Source organism: Mus musculus, chromosome 14 (genome assembly GCF_000001635.26).
Source record: "Mus musculus strain C57BL/6J chromosome 14, GRCm38.p6 C57BL/6J".
NCBI lineage: Eukaryota > Metazoa > Chordata > Mammalia > Rodentia > Muridae > Mus > Mus musculus.
Window position 1 is genome coordinate 34,672,132 of NC_000080.6, and position 14,830 is coordinate 34,686,961.

Below are 14,830 nucleotides of genomic sequence, written 5' to 3' on the forward strand. Positions count from 1 at the left end.
CTGATGATAATTACCCTCTAATTAGCACCCACCACCATGTCATCTAAATAATTAACCTAAGTGCAGACTGCACCTCTGCCTGCCATCTTCAAACAAATGATAAAACAATATCCTAAGCTGCTGATTAAAAAGACAAAATTGGCCCAAATAGGTCATATATGTATACCATATATAGTGCAAGACTGGTTCCTTAGCATAAGTTAAGAGGCGATGGCCTGCTGTGAAGTCAGTCAGGCTGATACTGGGGAAACTGCAAATGCAAGAATGTAAGTTATGAACTTAGGATCAAAAGGAAAACAATTCAAGTGTTGAAAATCCACCTTAAATTCCTATTGGGAAGTGCTCATGTTTTTTATTTTTAAGAGGGTGGCAGAAGGGAGTGCCAAGGGCATCTAACCAAGGGCATGCTGGAGAAAAACTCTACTATTAACTTATCCTCTCAGTCAGAAGTTTTTATTTTTCCTTTTTAGCTTTGTTGGAAAAATCCATTGACTACAGTGGAGGGAGCTTGAAATTTGAGGAGTCTTTAAAAGCAAATCTGGCAGAAGAGGTTGTCTTTTCACTAAAAGCAATTAGTAGTTTTCTAATTTCTCAGATGAGTCTCCATTAGCTGCAAGGCCAATGACTGACCACTCACTTCTCCTAAGGGAAACTGTTTTAGAAAGCTATTTTCTCATTGAAGGTTTAAAATAAAACCTCTCCAAGTTTCTCAACCAGGTGATTCACTGACATGAAAAAAAGTCTCTGCAGAAGAAAACTTAAAAATACTCCGTCCATCATTCACTACCTTCTTGTCCGGGACTAGTTAGTTGAAAACCCAAACCAAAACAAACAATCCGTCCCCCCCAAACCAAAACTTTATTATGAACAATTTGAGACATAAATACTGGTATGATAGCATATGTGTACATATCCCACAGCTCCAACATCGAAGGACATCCTCAGTTAATTTATTCCCTTCTTTCCCAGTTTCCAGAGGCTTAGTCTAAAACAAAATAAACGTATTGGATCATTTTACCTATCAACACTTTAGTGTGTGTGTGTGTGTGTGTGTGTGTTTTAAATTTAAAGCCACATTACCGTAAGCACGTTCGATAAGGATGACGATAATTCCTTAGTAACATAAAATACTCGGGGAGCGGGGGTGGGGTGGGGGTGTGGGGTGTCATTGCTAACAGGTAGGGGACAGAACTCCGTAGTGGGGACTGAACAAGAAAGGAGAGAGAGGATGAAGTGGCCGGCTGAAGCGGATCCCGGCTGCGAGGAGACCAGCACCCGACTGCTCCAGGTTTCGCTGCTCGTTTACCTGCGTTGGCTCTCTCGCACCGTCAGACCAGGTCAAAGGCGGCCCCAAGTTCCCCGCCTCCAAGGTCCGGGCGGTGGCCCAGCAGGCTCGGCGCAGCTGCACAAGTCTCTGTCCCTAGACACCGGAGGGTCCCTGGAGGGGAAACGATTGACACAGCTGCCTGCACTGTGCCGCGAGCCTTCCCGCGCTGCACCTGCGTCTCGTCGCGTGGCTAGGAACTGGGACTGGCTCCGGAGTCGGTGAAGTCCAGCAGGCCCTTAGCCAGAACCTATACCGTTCGCCAGCTCCGGAACCGGGCTTTAGACACCAGGACCTTGCGGAAGAGAGAACTACAACTCCCGTCGGGCCACGCGGTCCGACCAATGGTGGTAGCCGGCGCGTGCGGGGCGCGGCGCCTGCGCGGCGGTTTGAGTAAGAGGCCGTACGATTGGCTGCGGAGTCGGGCGGCCGCGCGGGGCCTGTGGGAAGCGGAGTGACGGAGCGAGCGGCTGTTGGAGGAAGGAGGTGGGGGGCCGGGAGCGCAAATGGCGTTGAGATGGTTCAGGGCCCTGTTCAAACTCCAGCGCTGACCATTCACCGGCGGAGGCGGCGGCGCAGAAGGCGGCGGCGGCCCAGCGGGGGCACGTAGCGGGCTCGGCACCGGCGGCGGCCGCCAGGGAGGCCTAGGCCCTGTCCGGCCGGCGCGCCTGAGGTGGGGAGGGAAGTTGCGGGGCCGCCGCTCACCCCCCACCCCCCCTGTCGCCCGAGCTTCCTATTTACCGAAGCGGAGCCGCGGACTGTGACGGCAGCAGAGCCCCTCGCCCCTCTCGGTGGCACCGGTCGGCACTGGTCTCTCGCGCGGGGCTCCCGCGCCCGCCCGCGGGCCGTTGGGAGCCGGAGAGGCGGAGGCGGCCCGAGGCCAAAGCACCCGCCAGGCGCCGAGGGTAAGTGAGGTCTCGGGCGGCTGCCTAGGCCCGGAGTGAGTTGGGGCGGGTGGAGGCGGCAGGGGCGGCGCGAGGCTCGTTGCTCACCTGGCTTCTAAGGAAGTTGGGCACCGGAGGATCGCAAGAAACTCTTTCCCTTCCCACCTCTTAATTTTGCCTTTTGAGTTCTTCTCCGGCTACTTGATTTGACTTCTCTTTTCCAAACCCGGTCCGGTTGATTTGAGTCCCGAATTCTTTTTCCCCGTCGTCTCCTCCGCCTCTAGCCGTCACCGAGAGGCCTTGCTTCGGGGACTCGGTAGCAGAAGCTTCCGGGGCGTCCGAAGCGACATCCCTTTCCTAGGCTGTGGGGGTTGGGAGGAGAAAAGTTGCGTGAGTGTCCAGCCCGAGGGGTGTCTCGGCTCCAGCCTCCGGGCGCACTCGCAGCCTCAGGTGAGGGTTTCTGTTTGCCCATTCCACTCTCCTCTCTTTATTGAAGCCCCCCTAATGCATTACCTTGGGTGTCTTTCCTGGAAGTGGCTAGGTTTCTTTACAGCTTCAGTGTAAGGAGGTTGGTTGGTTGTTTTGTATACCCTTTCCCTAATTTAAATCGCAGTGCACTTCCATCAAAAGTCAGCTGGGCTTTGGGATGAAGCGAAGGCCTCCCAAATCGAAAACAATCAGTTGTGAACCTTCTTTTCCTTTTTAGTTAGGACTGTTGGTGAAATTTGAAGCCAGAACAAGATAGTGTGTCTGAAATGTGCGTAAAACGTCATGCCAAATATATATGCTGAATTTGTACATATGTTAAGCTTAGATAATGCCATCGCAGTAGTCTGCTGACTTTTTAAAATGGACGTTATGGAAAACAGTAAAAGCAATCACGTAACTCTTGTACTCATATCTCCTGGATTCTGTACATAATAACTCAACCATATTTTCTAATCAGTACGCTCCCCATTCCTTAATATTAAAAAAATCACTGATATTTCATCAATATTTAATGATGTTAATACATCAGCGAATATTTCTGAGACGTGATCTTTTAAAAATACAGTTGTCTTATTACTTAGCTCAGTATCATATATTCATTTGCAGATCTTAATCTTGCACAGTGAATGCTTTACTGTTTTTTACGGTGAGTTTTTCAGATGTCATAAAGAAGATCAAGTCTAGATTTTTTTTTTTTTTTGGCTTTAGTCAGCATTTTTAGATGATTGCCATGTATGTGTGCCCAAAACATTCCAACTTTGTTGGAATGTATATATGTGTGTAGGTCTGCGTGTCTGTAGTCAGCTTAAAGAAATGACTTTTCTTGCCTTTGGCAGCTGCCCAATTACACTTGGTTTTGTTTAATAGGCTATACTTAACAAGAAAGACAATGAAGCTTGTTAGTGTTCAGAACTACAAAATGGAAACTCTCTGAGGAAAGCTAAAATTTCTTTTAGCACAGATGTGTACGATGACTAAATTATTATTTTATCTGATCAGAGTTGTTTTCCTTTCAAACATTAGGGTGGTGGTGAGTTGTCTTCTGAATATTTGCTGAACTAAATTGGATAGTGATTCGTTAAGTTATAAGAACTTAATAGAAATACTAAAAGTGTAGCTCAAAAATATTTGAAAATATAAGTTAAATATTATTCTTATTGTAAGTTTCCAAGTAATGAAGATTTTCCAAGCCCTTAAGTAATTGCTTACCTTCCCCCTAGAATTGATAAATTGATATTTAAACTGCAGAAGGCCAAAGTGTTAAGAAATGGATAATGATTGATTGTGCTATAAAAGCACTATACCTTATATTTTTTAAAGTGTTTGATTTTTTTTTTTGACTTTTCTTGTAAAATTTTTTCAGTATATTTTTGGGTAAATCAGGTAAATGAGTTTGTAAATTGAAGAGGAAAATCAAGGCTATATATTTCTATTTTATAATAATAAATCATGTACCTTTGTAAAATGGAGTTCTCCAACTTCAGAAAGATGTTACTCAGCAATGAGATACAGGAAGTAGAAGAATGGTTTCTTGAGTTTAGGGAGATGACCATTGAAGGAGCTTTTTAAAGTCAGTTAAAATCACTTTAGTCTAAGAATCAGAATCTTTAAGCTTGGGTAGAAGCTACAGATTGTACTCTATGAGAAAATAAGTTTTTCTAACCCTTTATGAGGAGCTGTAAAAATGTCAAAGAACTAAGTTTGGCCAACTGACATTGTTTAGATCCTGGAAAACTTAATATATTGTGACTAAAGATTTTGTTTTTGGGTGTTTACACTATTCTGATTAAGTTGTGTATGAAGATATGGAATTTGCATGTTTTAAGTTAGATTTGTAGGTATTGCATTGTGAGTTGGTTAGTAGTAAGCTTTTTTTTTTTAAACATTGTAAGTTTCATATGAATATGTCCTTATTGTAAAAACAAGCCAAAACACCACCAAACCTGATGTATGGAAGTAAAGGATGGAAAACGAACCTCTTCAGCTCACTTATTCAGACTAGTTTCAAAGTTTGTGTGCTGAATGTTGAAAACTATATAAGGAAGTCCTAGGGTCTTATTTTTATAGAGTGCTTAAAACTTGTTAAAAATTTGCTGATTATATTTTCTTAAATTTCTTTTCACAGGGAATATGAAACAGGTGTCAAAATGACATCCAGATTTGGAAAAACTTACAGTAGGAAAGGAGGAAATGGCAGTTCAAAATTTGATGAAGTTTTTTCCAACAAACGGACTACTCTTAGTACAAAATGGGGTGAGACCACATTTATGGCTAAATTAGGGCAGAAGAGGCCCAATTTCAAACCAGATATTCAAGAAATTCCGAAGAAACCTAAAGTAGAAGAAGAAGATACTGGAGATCCCTTTGGTTTTGATAGTGATGATGAGTCTCTACCTGTTTCTTCAAAAAATTTAGCCCAGGGTAAGGGTTCATCTTACTCAGAATCTAGTGAGGCTGCTCAGCTGGAAGAAGTCACTTCTGTATTTGAAGCTAATAGCAAATGTAGTCATGTGGTGGGTGAAGACAGTTTTGCTTCCGACAGATGCTTACTTGTGGAGGATACTTTAATTGGGAAAGAGAAGAGCATAAGTAGAATTCCAGAAGACAACGCAAACAAAAGTAGTTGCACTAAGTTGCTAACTTCAGGTAAGTTTTGATGTTCCTATAAGCCAAGAAGGCCTTTTTAAAGCTACTTTTGTGATAATGAAATTCTAATTTATTACTTGTGTGCATGGAGTGTTTGGAAAAAAAGGGCAACTTTGTATAGTTGTTTCTTTCCATGTTTTTGTGGGTTCTAGAGATAAATGCAGGTTGCTAGGCTTGCGTTGCAAGCACCCCAACTGAGCCATCTCATTAGCACCCTAAAAGAGCCAAGTGCTTGATGGGCATTGTAGTGCTTGCTTTTAATTCCAGCTCTTAGGGGGCAGAGGCAGGTGGATCTACTAGAGTTAGACACCATGTGTGTACTGGGAACTGAACCTGGGTCCTTTGGAAGAGAAGCCAGTGCTCTTAACTGCTATATTATTTCTACAGTCCCCTTGTAAAAGAGCTTAAAACTTTAAAGAGTTGGAGGCCAGCCTGGTCTGCAAAATGAGTCCTGGACAGCTAGGGCTGTTAACAATGAGAAGCCGGGTCTTAAACAGCCCCACCCCACTCCCTTCCCCCAAAAAGTGTGTGTGTGATTACCACTTGTTTTTTTTTTTTCCTCCCTGCATTTATGATTAGTAGAGGATATTGATAAGTTTGTTTAGTGTGTGTGTGTGTATGTATATATATATGTATATATATATATATATATATACATACATATATGTATATATGTATGTATATATATGTATGTTGCCTGCATACCAGTTTGTGTGCTGTGCATGCCTGGTGCCTTCAGAAGCTAGGAGCTACTAGAGTTAGACACCATGTGTGTACTGGGAACTGAACCCAGGTCCTTTGGAAGAGAAGCCAGTGCTCTTAACTGCTGAATTATTTCTACAGTCCTCTTGTAAAAGAGCTTAAAACTTTAAAAGAGCTCAATCATATTTAAATTTTAATTAAAACAACATCTTAGAAATTTAGTATATTTTGGGAACAGTCTTTTATACCTTATATTTATTGGATAGTGTTTTTATAATACTGTAAATTGGTTGGCTACCTAGGGGGAATTTGTTACAGTCTTAATGTAAGATAGATCAAATAATATAATGGAGTGTGACTTGCATAGCCTTGTTAAAAAAAAAAACGCTGAGCTTTTTTTTCTACTTTTCTCACCTTTGGGTGAGAGTGAGCTAGCTTTTGTTGTCATTCCCTTGATCCTCTGGGCTAGTACTCATTTGGTTGTTGCCTTGTTCATATTTCTCCTAAAGCATTGTTCTTAAGTTAAGCTTAGATTTTCATAGGAAAACAAGTCAAAAGAAGCCTAAAATTGTTTCCAAATGAGCTTCTAAAATTTATCATATAAGCCCGGTCTGGTTTTGCATGCCTTTAATCCCAGCACTCAGGAGGCAGAGGCAGGTGGATTTCTGAGTTCGAGGCCAGCCTGGTCTACAAAGTGAGTTCCAGGATATTCAGGGCTATACAGAGAAACCCTGTCTCGACCCCCTCCCCCCAAAAAAAGTTATCATACAGATAAAATTTCTGAGCTCAACTGAATTTTTACTCAACTCTCCTCACTTTGTAAAGTTTGCAGAGATTATGTGACTTTCTAAGATCAGCTAGTAGCAAAATTGGAATGAATTTTTAAAAATTACTTTTAGGTTTATTATTTTATACGAGTTCTGCGTGCATTTATGTATATATACCATATGCATGCTTGCTGACCACCAAGGCTAGAAGAGGGCATCTAATTCCCCTGGAACTGGAGTTATAGACAGTTGGGAACTACAATGTGGGTTCTGGGAACTGGACCAGGTCCTCTGCAAGAGCAACCAGTGCACTTAACCACTGAATGAGATTTATTGATTGCCAAGATGTTGAGCCTACTATTTGAATTGTGTAGTATTTAAATTGCTGGTTCTTACTGATTCCAGATAGTTGTTTTACATAGGAGGTAGGTGGCCTGTAGAAGAAGAGTGTAGGTGGCTAGTTGTTAAATTGTCCTGGAGGACCAAGGGATTATGGGGAATAATACTGCAGAATGAGTTTGTTTATTCATTTTCCCCTTTTCATTGACTTTCTGAAGATGGAACCTCTGGCAACTCCTATAGGGTAGGAAGCAAACTTGAAGTGTCTTTAATTTTAATTTTTGTAATGCTGTTAGCCTATTCTAAATGCGTACAAATCAGTTATTTTTATAAGCCATGTATAAGTTCATGTATTTATAAGTTGGTTCTGTAATAGAGAATGCTTTTGGGCTTTTTAGATTTTCTTTTCTTTTTTTTTTTTTTTTTTTCATTTTTTGAGACAGGGTTTCTCTGTATAGCCCTGGCTGTCCTGGAACTCACTTTATAGACCAGGCTGGCCTTGAACTCAGAAATCCACCTGCCTCTGCCTCCCAAGTGCTGGGATTAAAAGCGTGCGCTACCATGCCCGGCTAGATTTTCTTTTCGTTGCCTTTTCATCTAAACTTTTGGTTTTTTTTTGGTTTTTTTGAGACAGGGTTTCTCTGTGTAGCCCTGGCTGTCCTGGAACTCATTCTGTAGACCAGGTTGCCCTCGAACTCAGAAATCTGCCTCCCTCTGCCTCCAAGTGCTGGGATTAAAGGCGTTCGCCACCACTCCCAGTTTGGGATTTCTTGATTTTTGCATTTTTGTCATGTTGTCAGTGTCCTTAATTTTACTCTGAAAACTATTAAAAATTTTATCAACAACTTGTTCAAAGTATGTAGATGCACTTGTTCAACGTGTGCAGGTTTAAGTTGCATTGTAACTTTTCAGTGAGATATTTGTTCAATTACTGGTTTCTGCAGAGGAATTATTTCACACCAATGAGAAAAGCTTATCCAAGCTTAAGAGTTTTATCATTTTTTTCTAATAGTACATATTAAGTACATGTTTTCTTCTGTAAAGAATTATGTCATTTTTTTAAGATTTATTTATTTATCATATGTAAGTACACTGTTGCTGTCTTCAGACACACCAGAAGAGGGCGTCAGATCTCATTATAGATGGTTGTGAGCCACCATGTGGTTGCTGGGATTTGAATTCAGGACCTTTGGAGGAGCAGTCAGTGCTCTTACCCGCTGAGCCATCTCACCAGCCCCTTATGTCATTTTTTTGATTCCATCTCTGGGAACCACATAGTAGGAGAGAATGGACTCCTGCAGGTTGTCTTTGGACCTCTGTACATTCAATGTGTACAATGACTTGTGTGTCCCCACATGTGTGCTTACTCACATAGAAATAAATGAGTAAGTGTAATAATAAGTTTTAAAAACATCAGCAGTTGCCATTTTGTAAGTAGATGCTTAATAGATAAGGAAAAGAGTAGAAAGTACTACAAACTATGTCTAAGAACTCTAGGGAAAGGTTGAGTTATTAAAGTACTCAAAACAAGACCCCAAATTTTCCACTTTCTGAAAAATAGTGAAAGAACCTTGGGTATTCAGTAGTTGATATATGGCAGGACTTGTTGTCTCTCCTTGTGAATGTTGTGGGTTGTTCTGATGCTACTTGTATTCTGATGTTAATTCTACGTCCTCAGAAGAGGTTGCCCAGGAGCTGTGTGATCTCTCCTGAACCTTATTCCCATTTTAACTGGTCAATAAAAGCTAGAGCCTGTGATTGGGCAGTGGCAGGGAAGGAGGAGGACTGAAGAAGAGATGAGGAAGCCAAGATGGACCAGAACCACGTGGCCAGGAGAAAGCACAGGTAGCAAAGGGTCTTATAGCTGGGGAATAAGTTAGTATAGTGTTAGATCTGCCCAATCTAGGCTTATAGCTTATAATTGTAATAATTGGATTGTGGTGGTTTTTTTTTTTTTTTTTTCGAGACAGGGTTTCTCTGTGTCACCCTGGCTTTCCTGGAACTCACTCTGTAGACCAGGTTGGCCTCGAACTCAGAAATCCGCCTGCCTCTGCCTCCCAGGTGCTGGGATTCGGTTGGTTTTTTAAACTAGTCAATTCTTAGACAGGTGTGGCATTAAAATGACTGAACAGGAGCTAGAGTTCATCTTTTTGAGGTATCAGTATATTATGAATCATTTTACTTGACCTTTTATATTTTATTATGATTTTTAAAAGACACAGTCTCACTATATAGCCCTAGTTGTTCTGGTAATCACTGCGTAGACTAGGATTTGGCCTCTGCCTTCTGAATGTTGGGGTTAAAGGAAGCACATCCATGCCTGGCTTAAGATTTATCTTTAATTATGTTTATGTGTCTGTCTGTCTGTGTTGTTATGTGCACATGAGTGCAGGTGCCAGAGGCATTGGATCCTTTGGAGCTTGAGTTATAGGCAGTTGAGCTATCTGACACAGATACTGGGAACTGAACTCAAGTCCTCTGGGAGAGTAATAGTCACCTTTCCAGACTCCCCCCACTTTTTTTTTTTAAACATAAATATGTTTGTGTGTGCACATGAGCATTAGAATATGGAAGTTAGAGTACATTATTTTGGAGTCAGTTCCGTCTTTCAACCATGTATTCCAGCAAATGTATTCACTGTCAGGCTTGTATGACAAGCACTTCAACAAGCTAACTCGTCTTACCCACTGGAGTGAGGGGTTGTTTTGCTGAGACAGGCTTTGTATATCCTAGACTGGACTTGTGGACACTGTGAACAAGGATGGCCTTGGGCTTCTGATCTCCAGCCCCCACTTTTTGTAAATGTGAAGATTCAAGGCGCTCTCCACCATACCTGGGTTTTTTTTGGTGTTGGTTATTGAACCAGAGCCTTTTGTATGCTAGCAGGCACTATACTACCAATTCCTGCTAGTATTCAAGTTTGGAATCCGGGACTGTGCATTAAAACGTTATTTATTATTTATACTGGGTGGTGTGCACCTTTAATCTCAGCACTTGGGAGGCAGAGGCAGGTGGATTTTTGAGTTCAAGGCCAGGCTGGTCTGAATGAGCTCCAGGACAGCCCGGGCTATACAACGAAACCCTGTCTAGAAAAAGCCTATGTACCCTATGTGGGCAGTGTCTGTAGAGAGCAGAATAGGGTGTTGGATCCCCTGGGACTGGAGTTCTAGTCGATTGTGGGTGCTGGGGCTTCTGGAAGAGTAACCAGTACCTCTGAACCATTTGCTTACCCCAAAGATACTTTTAAAAAGGTTGCTTTTGCTTTTTATGTGGGGTTACTTCTGTTTCTCCTCTTTGTTAATCTGGACTCTTGAAAAAATTATGTAGAGACTTAAATTTCTGCTTGGCATACTTTCTATGCCAGCCAGCTGGAATTCAGTCTACATATCCTGCCAAATATTGAGATAACCATAGCATAGGCTCTTAATTTGCATGGTTGGTTTCATAGCCAATAAATTTTTTTCGTTTGCTTAAAGCTGTATTGAGTGTGTGAGCTTTCTGGGGGGTATTATCAGGACATTCTGAGATTTGATTTTAGAACCAAAGGTGTTTTTCAGGAAAGGGGAATGAATAGTTCTACTTTTGACAGTTTTAAAGTGGGCTGAAGAGGTGGCTCAGGGGTTAAGGATGCATATGGCTCTTGGAGAAGACCTGTGTAGCTTCCAGCACCTACCAGTGATTACAGTCCCAGGGGAACCAAACATCTCTGGCCTCTGTGAGCACCTGCACTCTTGTTTATTTACCCACACAGAAGGATATAATATGAACATATTTTTTTAAAGAAACATGAGCTACAAACTTATCTGAGGTGATAGTCTTAATAATATCAGGAAGTTAGTTATTTGCCTATAGGTAGTGAGTGTTTGTATAAAATGTACTTGTCATTTTTCAAGTTTTATGAAAAGTAGTTAAGAAATCTGTTTCTAGTTCCAGCTTTGTGCTAAGCCTTTTATATTTCATAGCCTTGTAAAGCTGGCTTAATTCATATTATATAAAGTGTAAAGCATCATTCAGAAGTTGGATAACTTGAATTAAATGGAATAGTTGTGAAACACCCAAATTGCTCTTTTCATATTATAGTCTGGTATTGTTATATTCTGGTAGGGATGAACTTAACAGGATTTTAGAATAAAACAGCTGTCATAAGATAGATTTTTAATTTAAAATTTATTTTTTATTTTTTATTTTTGGTTTTTCAAGACAGGGTTTCTGTGTGTAGCCCTGGGTGTCCTGGAACTCACTTTGTAGACGAGGCTGGCCTCAAATTCAGAAATTTGAGGCCAGCCTGTGCCTCCCAAGTGCTGGGATTAATGGCATGTGTCATCACTGCCCAGTTCATAAAATAGATTTTATCTTGATGTTGAAGTGAATTACAAGTTCTCATTTTTTTTCTATTTAAGTAATTTTTAAAAAAAGACTTATTTATTTTATTTGTGTGGGTAGTTTGCCTGGCATATACATGTGCACCGTGTGTTTGCCTGGTGCCATGGATTCCCTGGACTACAGTTAAAGACAGTTGTAAGCTACCATGTGAGTGCTGAGAATTGTGCCTGGGTCCTTTAGAGGAACATCCGGTGTTCCTAACCACTGAGCTATTTCTCCAGCTCCTATTTTTTTGGGGGAGGGGGCAAAATAAGGCCAGAGTTTTTAATACTTACCGAATAAAATGGATCTTATTTATGTAGTTAATAAATACCTTTTTTTGTGTGTGCTGTATACAAACAACAGTATGCAAATTTTGTGGTAGATTTTTACATGCTTTTGTTTGTTTTTGCAGTTGCTGGAGATTGTATTCAGGGTCCTCTACATCCAGCCACATCCCCAGTTGCCCTCATTTACTAAGTAGATTTTGATCTCTGTCTTATTTCTGTCTCGAGGCTAGTACAGGCTGTCCTCATATTGAAGACATACCTGAAAATGATCCTCCTGCCTCTGCCTCCCAAGTACAAAGGATTATAGCAGGTGCCATCATCCTTTTATTTCTTATCTCTGCCATCATTTCTCCCAGCCCTTCAAGGAAAGCCAAGGTTGTTCTCAAAGGTCAGACAGGAGTGCAGGAGGCCATTAGCAAGTTTTCCCTCACATCCAAGAGAATACCCGCTTTGTGGTAATTAATGAAATTGTAAACATAACTGTCCTCCTGTATGCTTTTTAGGAGGTGTACCATGGACTTGTGCTGGTCATGAATAACTACTTTTAGCACAATGAGATTTTTTATTATAGTACTTCACAGGACAATTGTGCCCCCCCCCCCCCATATATATATTCTAGTCCCTTAGACTTAGAGCCATGAACAACCACACCTGGTTTTTGAGAGGGAGATCAAGGATGGAGCTTAAATAAGCAGCATTGATTTGAAATAATACATGTGAGACTACGTATAAAAATATTTGAACATGAAGTCATTAAATATTTGAATTGAGCTGTGAAAAAAGTTCCTATACCTATAGGGTGGAGAAAAGAAACTAAAAAAGAAAGATAATATGAAACAGCCAGAGCTATTGAAGGCTCAACTTAGTTGAATTGGATTTGTTGATATAAAAGTTAAATAAATGAGGGTTTCACAGAATGGTTGTAGTGGCCTGAGGATTGAGAAAATTCACATATGTAAGTGTACATGTTTTAAACAGAGGAACTGGGACAGCTGGGAACAGATGGCATGCTCAAATTAGATAATATGAGAAGGGTTTATTTACAAAGGTATAGGAGGGATATAGGAAAATCATGGGAGATGAGGCCTCATCCTTGGTTCTTCAAAGTGAAGCTATTATTACCCTGACTCAAATGAATTAGGACTTGAAGAAGCCTGCTTTATAAGGAGCTGAATCTTTCTGTTGAGGACCTAATTATGTTGTCTCAGGGACAGCAGCTCCCTCCTGATAGAACCCTGTGTCAGCCTAAAGATAAGGGCTGTTTTGTTGATTGGAATGATAGGAAGTTGGTCTAATTTTAGCCATTCTGTATAGTAGGCCTGCTAGTGGTTGTGCTGGTAATGTGGTGGTGGTGGTGGTGGTGATTATAATAATGATAACAATAATGATATAATAAATTTTATATGTAATTCCAGCTCCTAAGTGCTGGATTATAGATAGGCTGTTTTGCTCAGTTTTTGAGAAGTATTATTGAAATGACTTTTGGTTTCTCTACCTAGAGCCTGTTGTTACGCATTGTACATTGAGTTACATCTCTAATCCTCATTTATTTACTATATTATCTTTAAAATGACATATAATCTTGTGTTTCACTAGAGTATTTCATATGCTAGTTAAAAGAAGATGCTTTACCTTTCAAATTTTGATGTAAAGTCGATTGAGGAAATTGGGAGGTTTTTAATTTTTTTGAAACAGTCTCTAACCAAGGCTGACTTCAGATTCCTCTATAGCAGAAAATGACCTTGAATTTCTTATCCTCCTATCCCCATCCGGAGCGCTAACATTAAACTCAGGTACCACTCTGCCTGTATTGATTCAGTGCTTGAACTTGAACCAAGGGCTTGATACGTGCTAGGCAAGCTATCAACTAAGTTATATCCCCAGCTCCTAGTTCACAAATAATAGTTCATTCTCTGTCTTTTTAGGTACTTATGGTTGATATATCCACATGTTCTTTCCACAGTGAAAAGTGTTTTCCTTCAGATTTCATGAATACTTTTTTTTTTAATTAGGTATTTTCTTCATTTACCAGATTTCATATATACTTTCTATTTCTTTTTTGGAACTTGAACCTAAGACCTTGCATTCTGTCATTGAACTATTCCCCTAACCTTAGCTTGTATACTGTGTATGACCCTAAAAACCTAAATATGTGCTGCCTGTAGTAGCATGATTATAATGCTAGCATTTAGGACAGCAAGGTGGGGGCAATCTCTAATTGGAAATTAGTCCAGGTTACATAGTTCCTCGGCAGTCTTGGTTACGCAGTGAGGTCTTGTTTCAAAAAATACACACAATGTGAGATATAAAATACTGCAATGTGGGGCTGGTGAGATGGCTCAGTGGGTAAGAGCACCCGACTGCTCTTCCAAAGGTCTGGAGTTCAAATCCCAGCAACCACATGGTGGCTCACAACCATCTGTAACGAGATCTGACTCCCTCTTCTGGAGTGTCTGAAGACAGCTACAGTGTACTTACATATAATAAATAAATAAATAAATAATAATAAAATACTGGAATGTATATGCATGTGTATGTGGATCATGCTTTTAGTACATTAAAGTACTACATTTTAGTACATTAAAGGATACTTTTAGGATGTGCATTGCTCAGTATTTGTAGATAGATACACTTTGTTCTTTTTAGCAGGCTCATAGTTTCCCATTGTGTAGGTGTACTTGAACTGCCCTGTGTTTTTGTTTTCTTGTTGCAAGTAAATGTTGCATTGAACATCTTTGTAAGTTTTTGAGTACCATGTCACCTGTGTTAGTATACTGGTAGGAATTATTTCTTAAAGTAATTTTGGAAGGGCATATATGTTTTATTAAAGTTTTATTTTTATTACTTTAAATTATATGTAGGTATATGTGTCTGCATTTGGGTTTGGGTATGTGCATATAAGTACAAGTGTCAAGGAGGCCAAAAGCATAGGACCCCTTGCAGTTGAAATTAGAGGTGGTTCTGAGTCACCTGATTTATGTTGGGGTTAGAATTTGGGTCCTTAGGAAGAGCAGCAAGGGCTCCTAT

The 14,830-nt window shown here is 40.6% G+C and overlaps 1 protein-coding gene and 1 long non-coding RNA gene across 4 annotated transcripts in view; one reads left to right on the forward strand and one right to left on the reverse strand.

Moving 5' to 3' along the window:
• The first annotated feature begins 247 nt into the window (after positions 1-247).
• Wapl (WAPL cohesin release factor) overlaps positions 248-14,830 on the forward strand; it is a 75,605-nt gene continuing 61,022 nt past the window's right edge. For 2 of the 3 annotated variants that reach the window (NM_001004436.4, NM_001301330.1), the window contains exons 1-2: positions 1,797-2,229; positions 4,823-5,343. In NM_001004436.4, coding sequence (NP_001004436.2) covers positions 4,845-5,343 — 499 coding nt within the window. In that variant the 5' untranslated portion in view covers positions 1,797-2,229; positions 4,823-4,844. Of the gene's footprint in view, positions 2,230-4,822; positions 5,344-14,830 lie in introns of all 3 variants that reach the window. The other variant, XM_006518824.4, reaches the window with a different exon arrangement.
• Positions 840-2,537, reverse strand: 5830448L01Rik (RIKEN cDNA 5830448L01 gene). The gene has a single exon (NR_165636.1). It is a non-coding gene; the product is annotated as an RIKEN cDNA 5830448L01 gene (long non-coding RNA).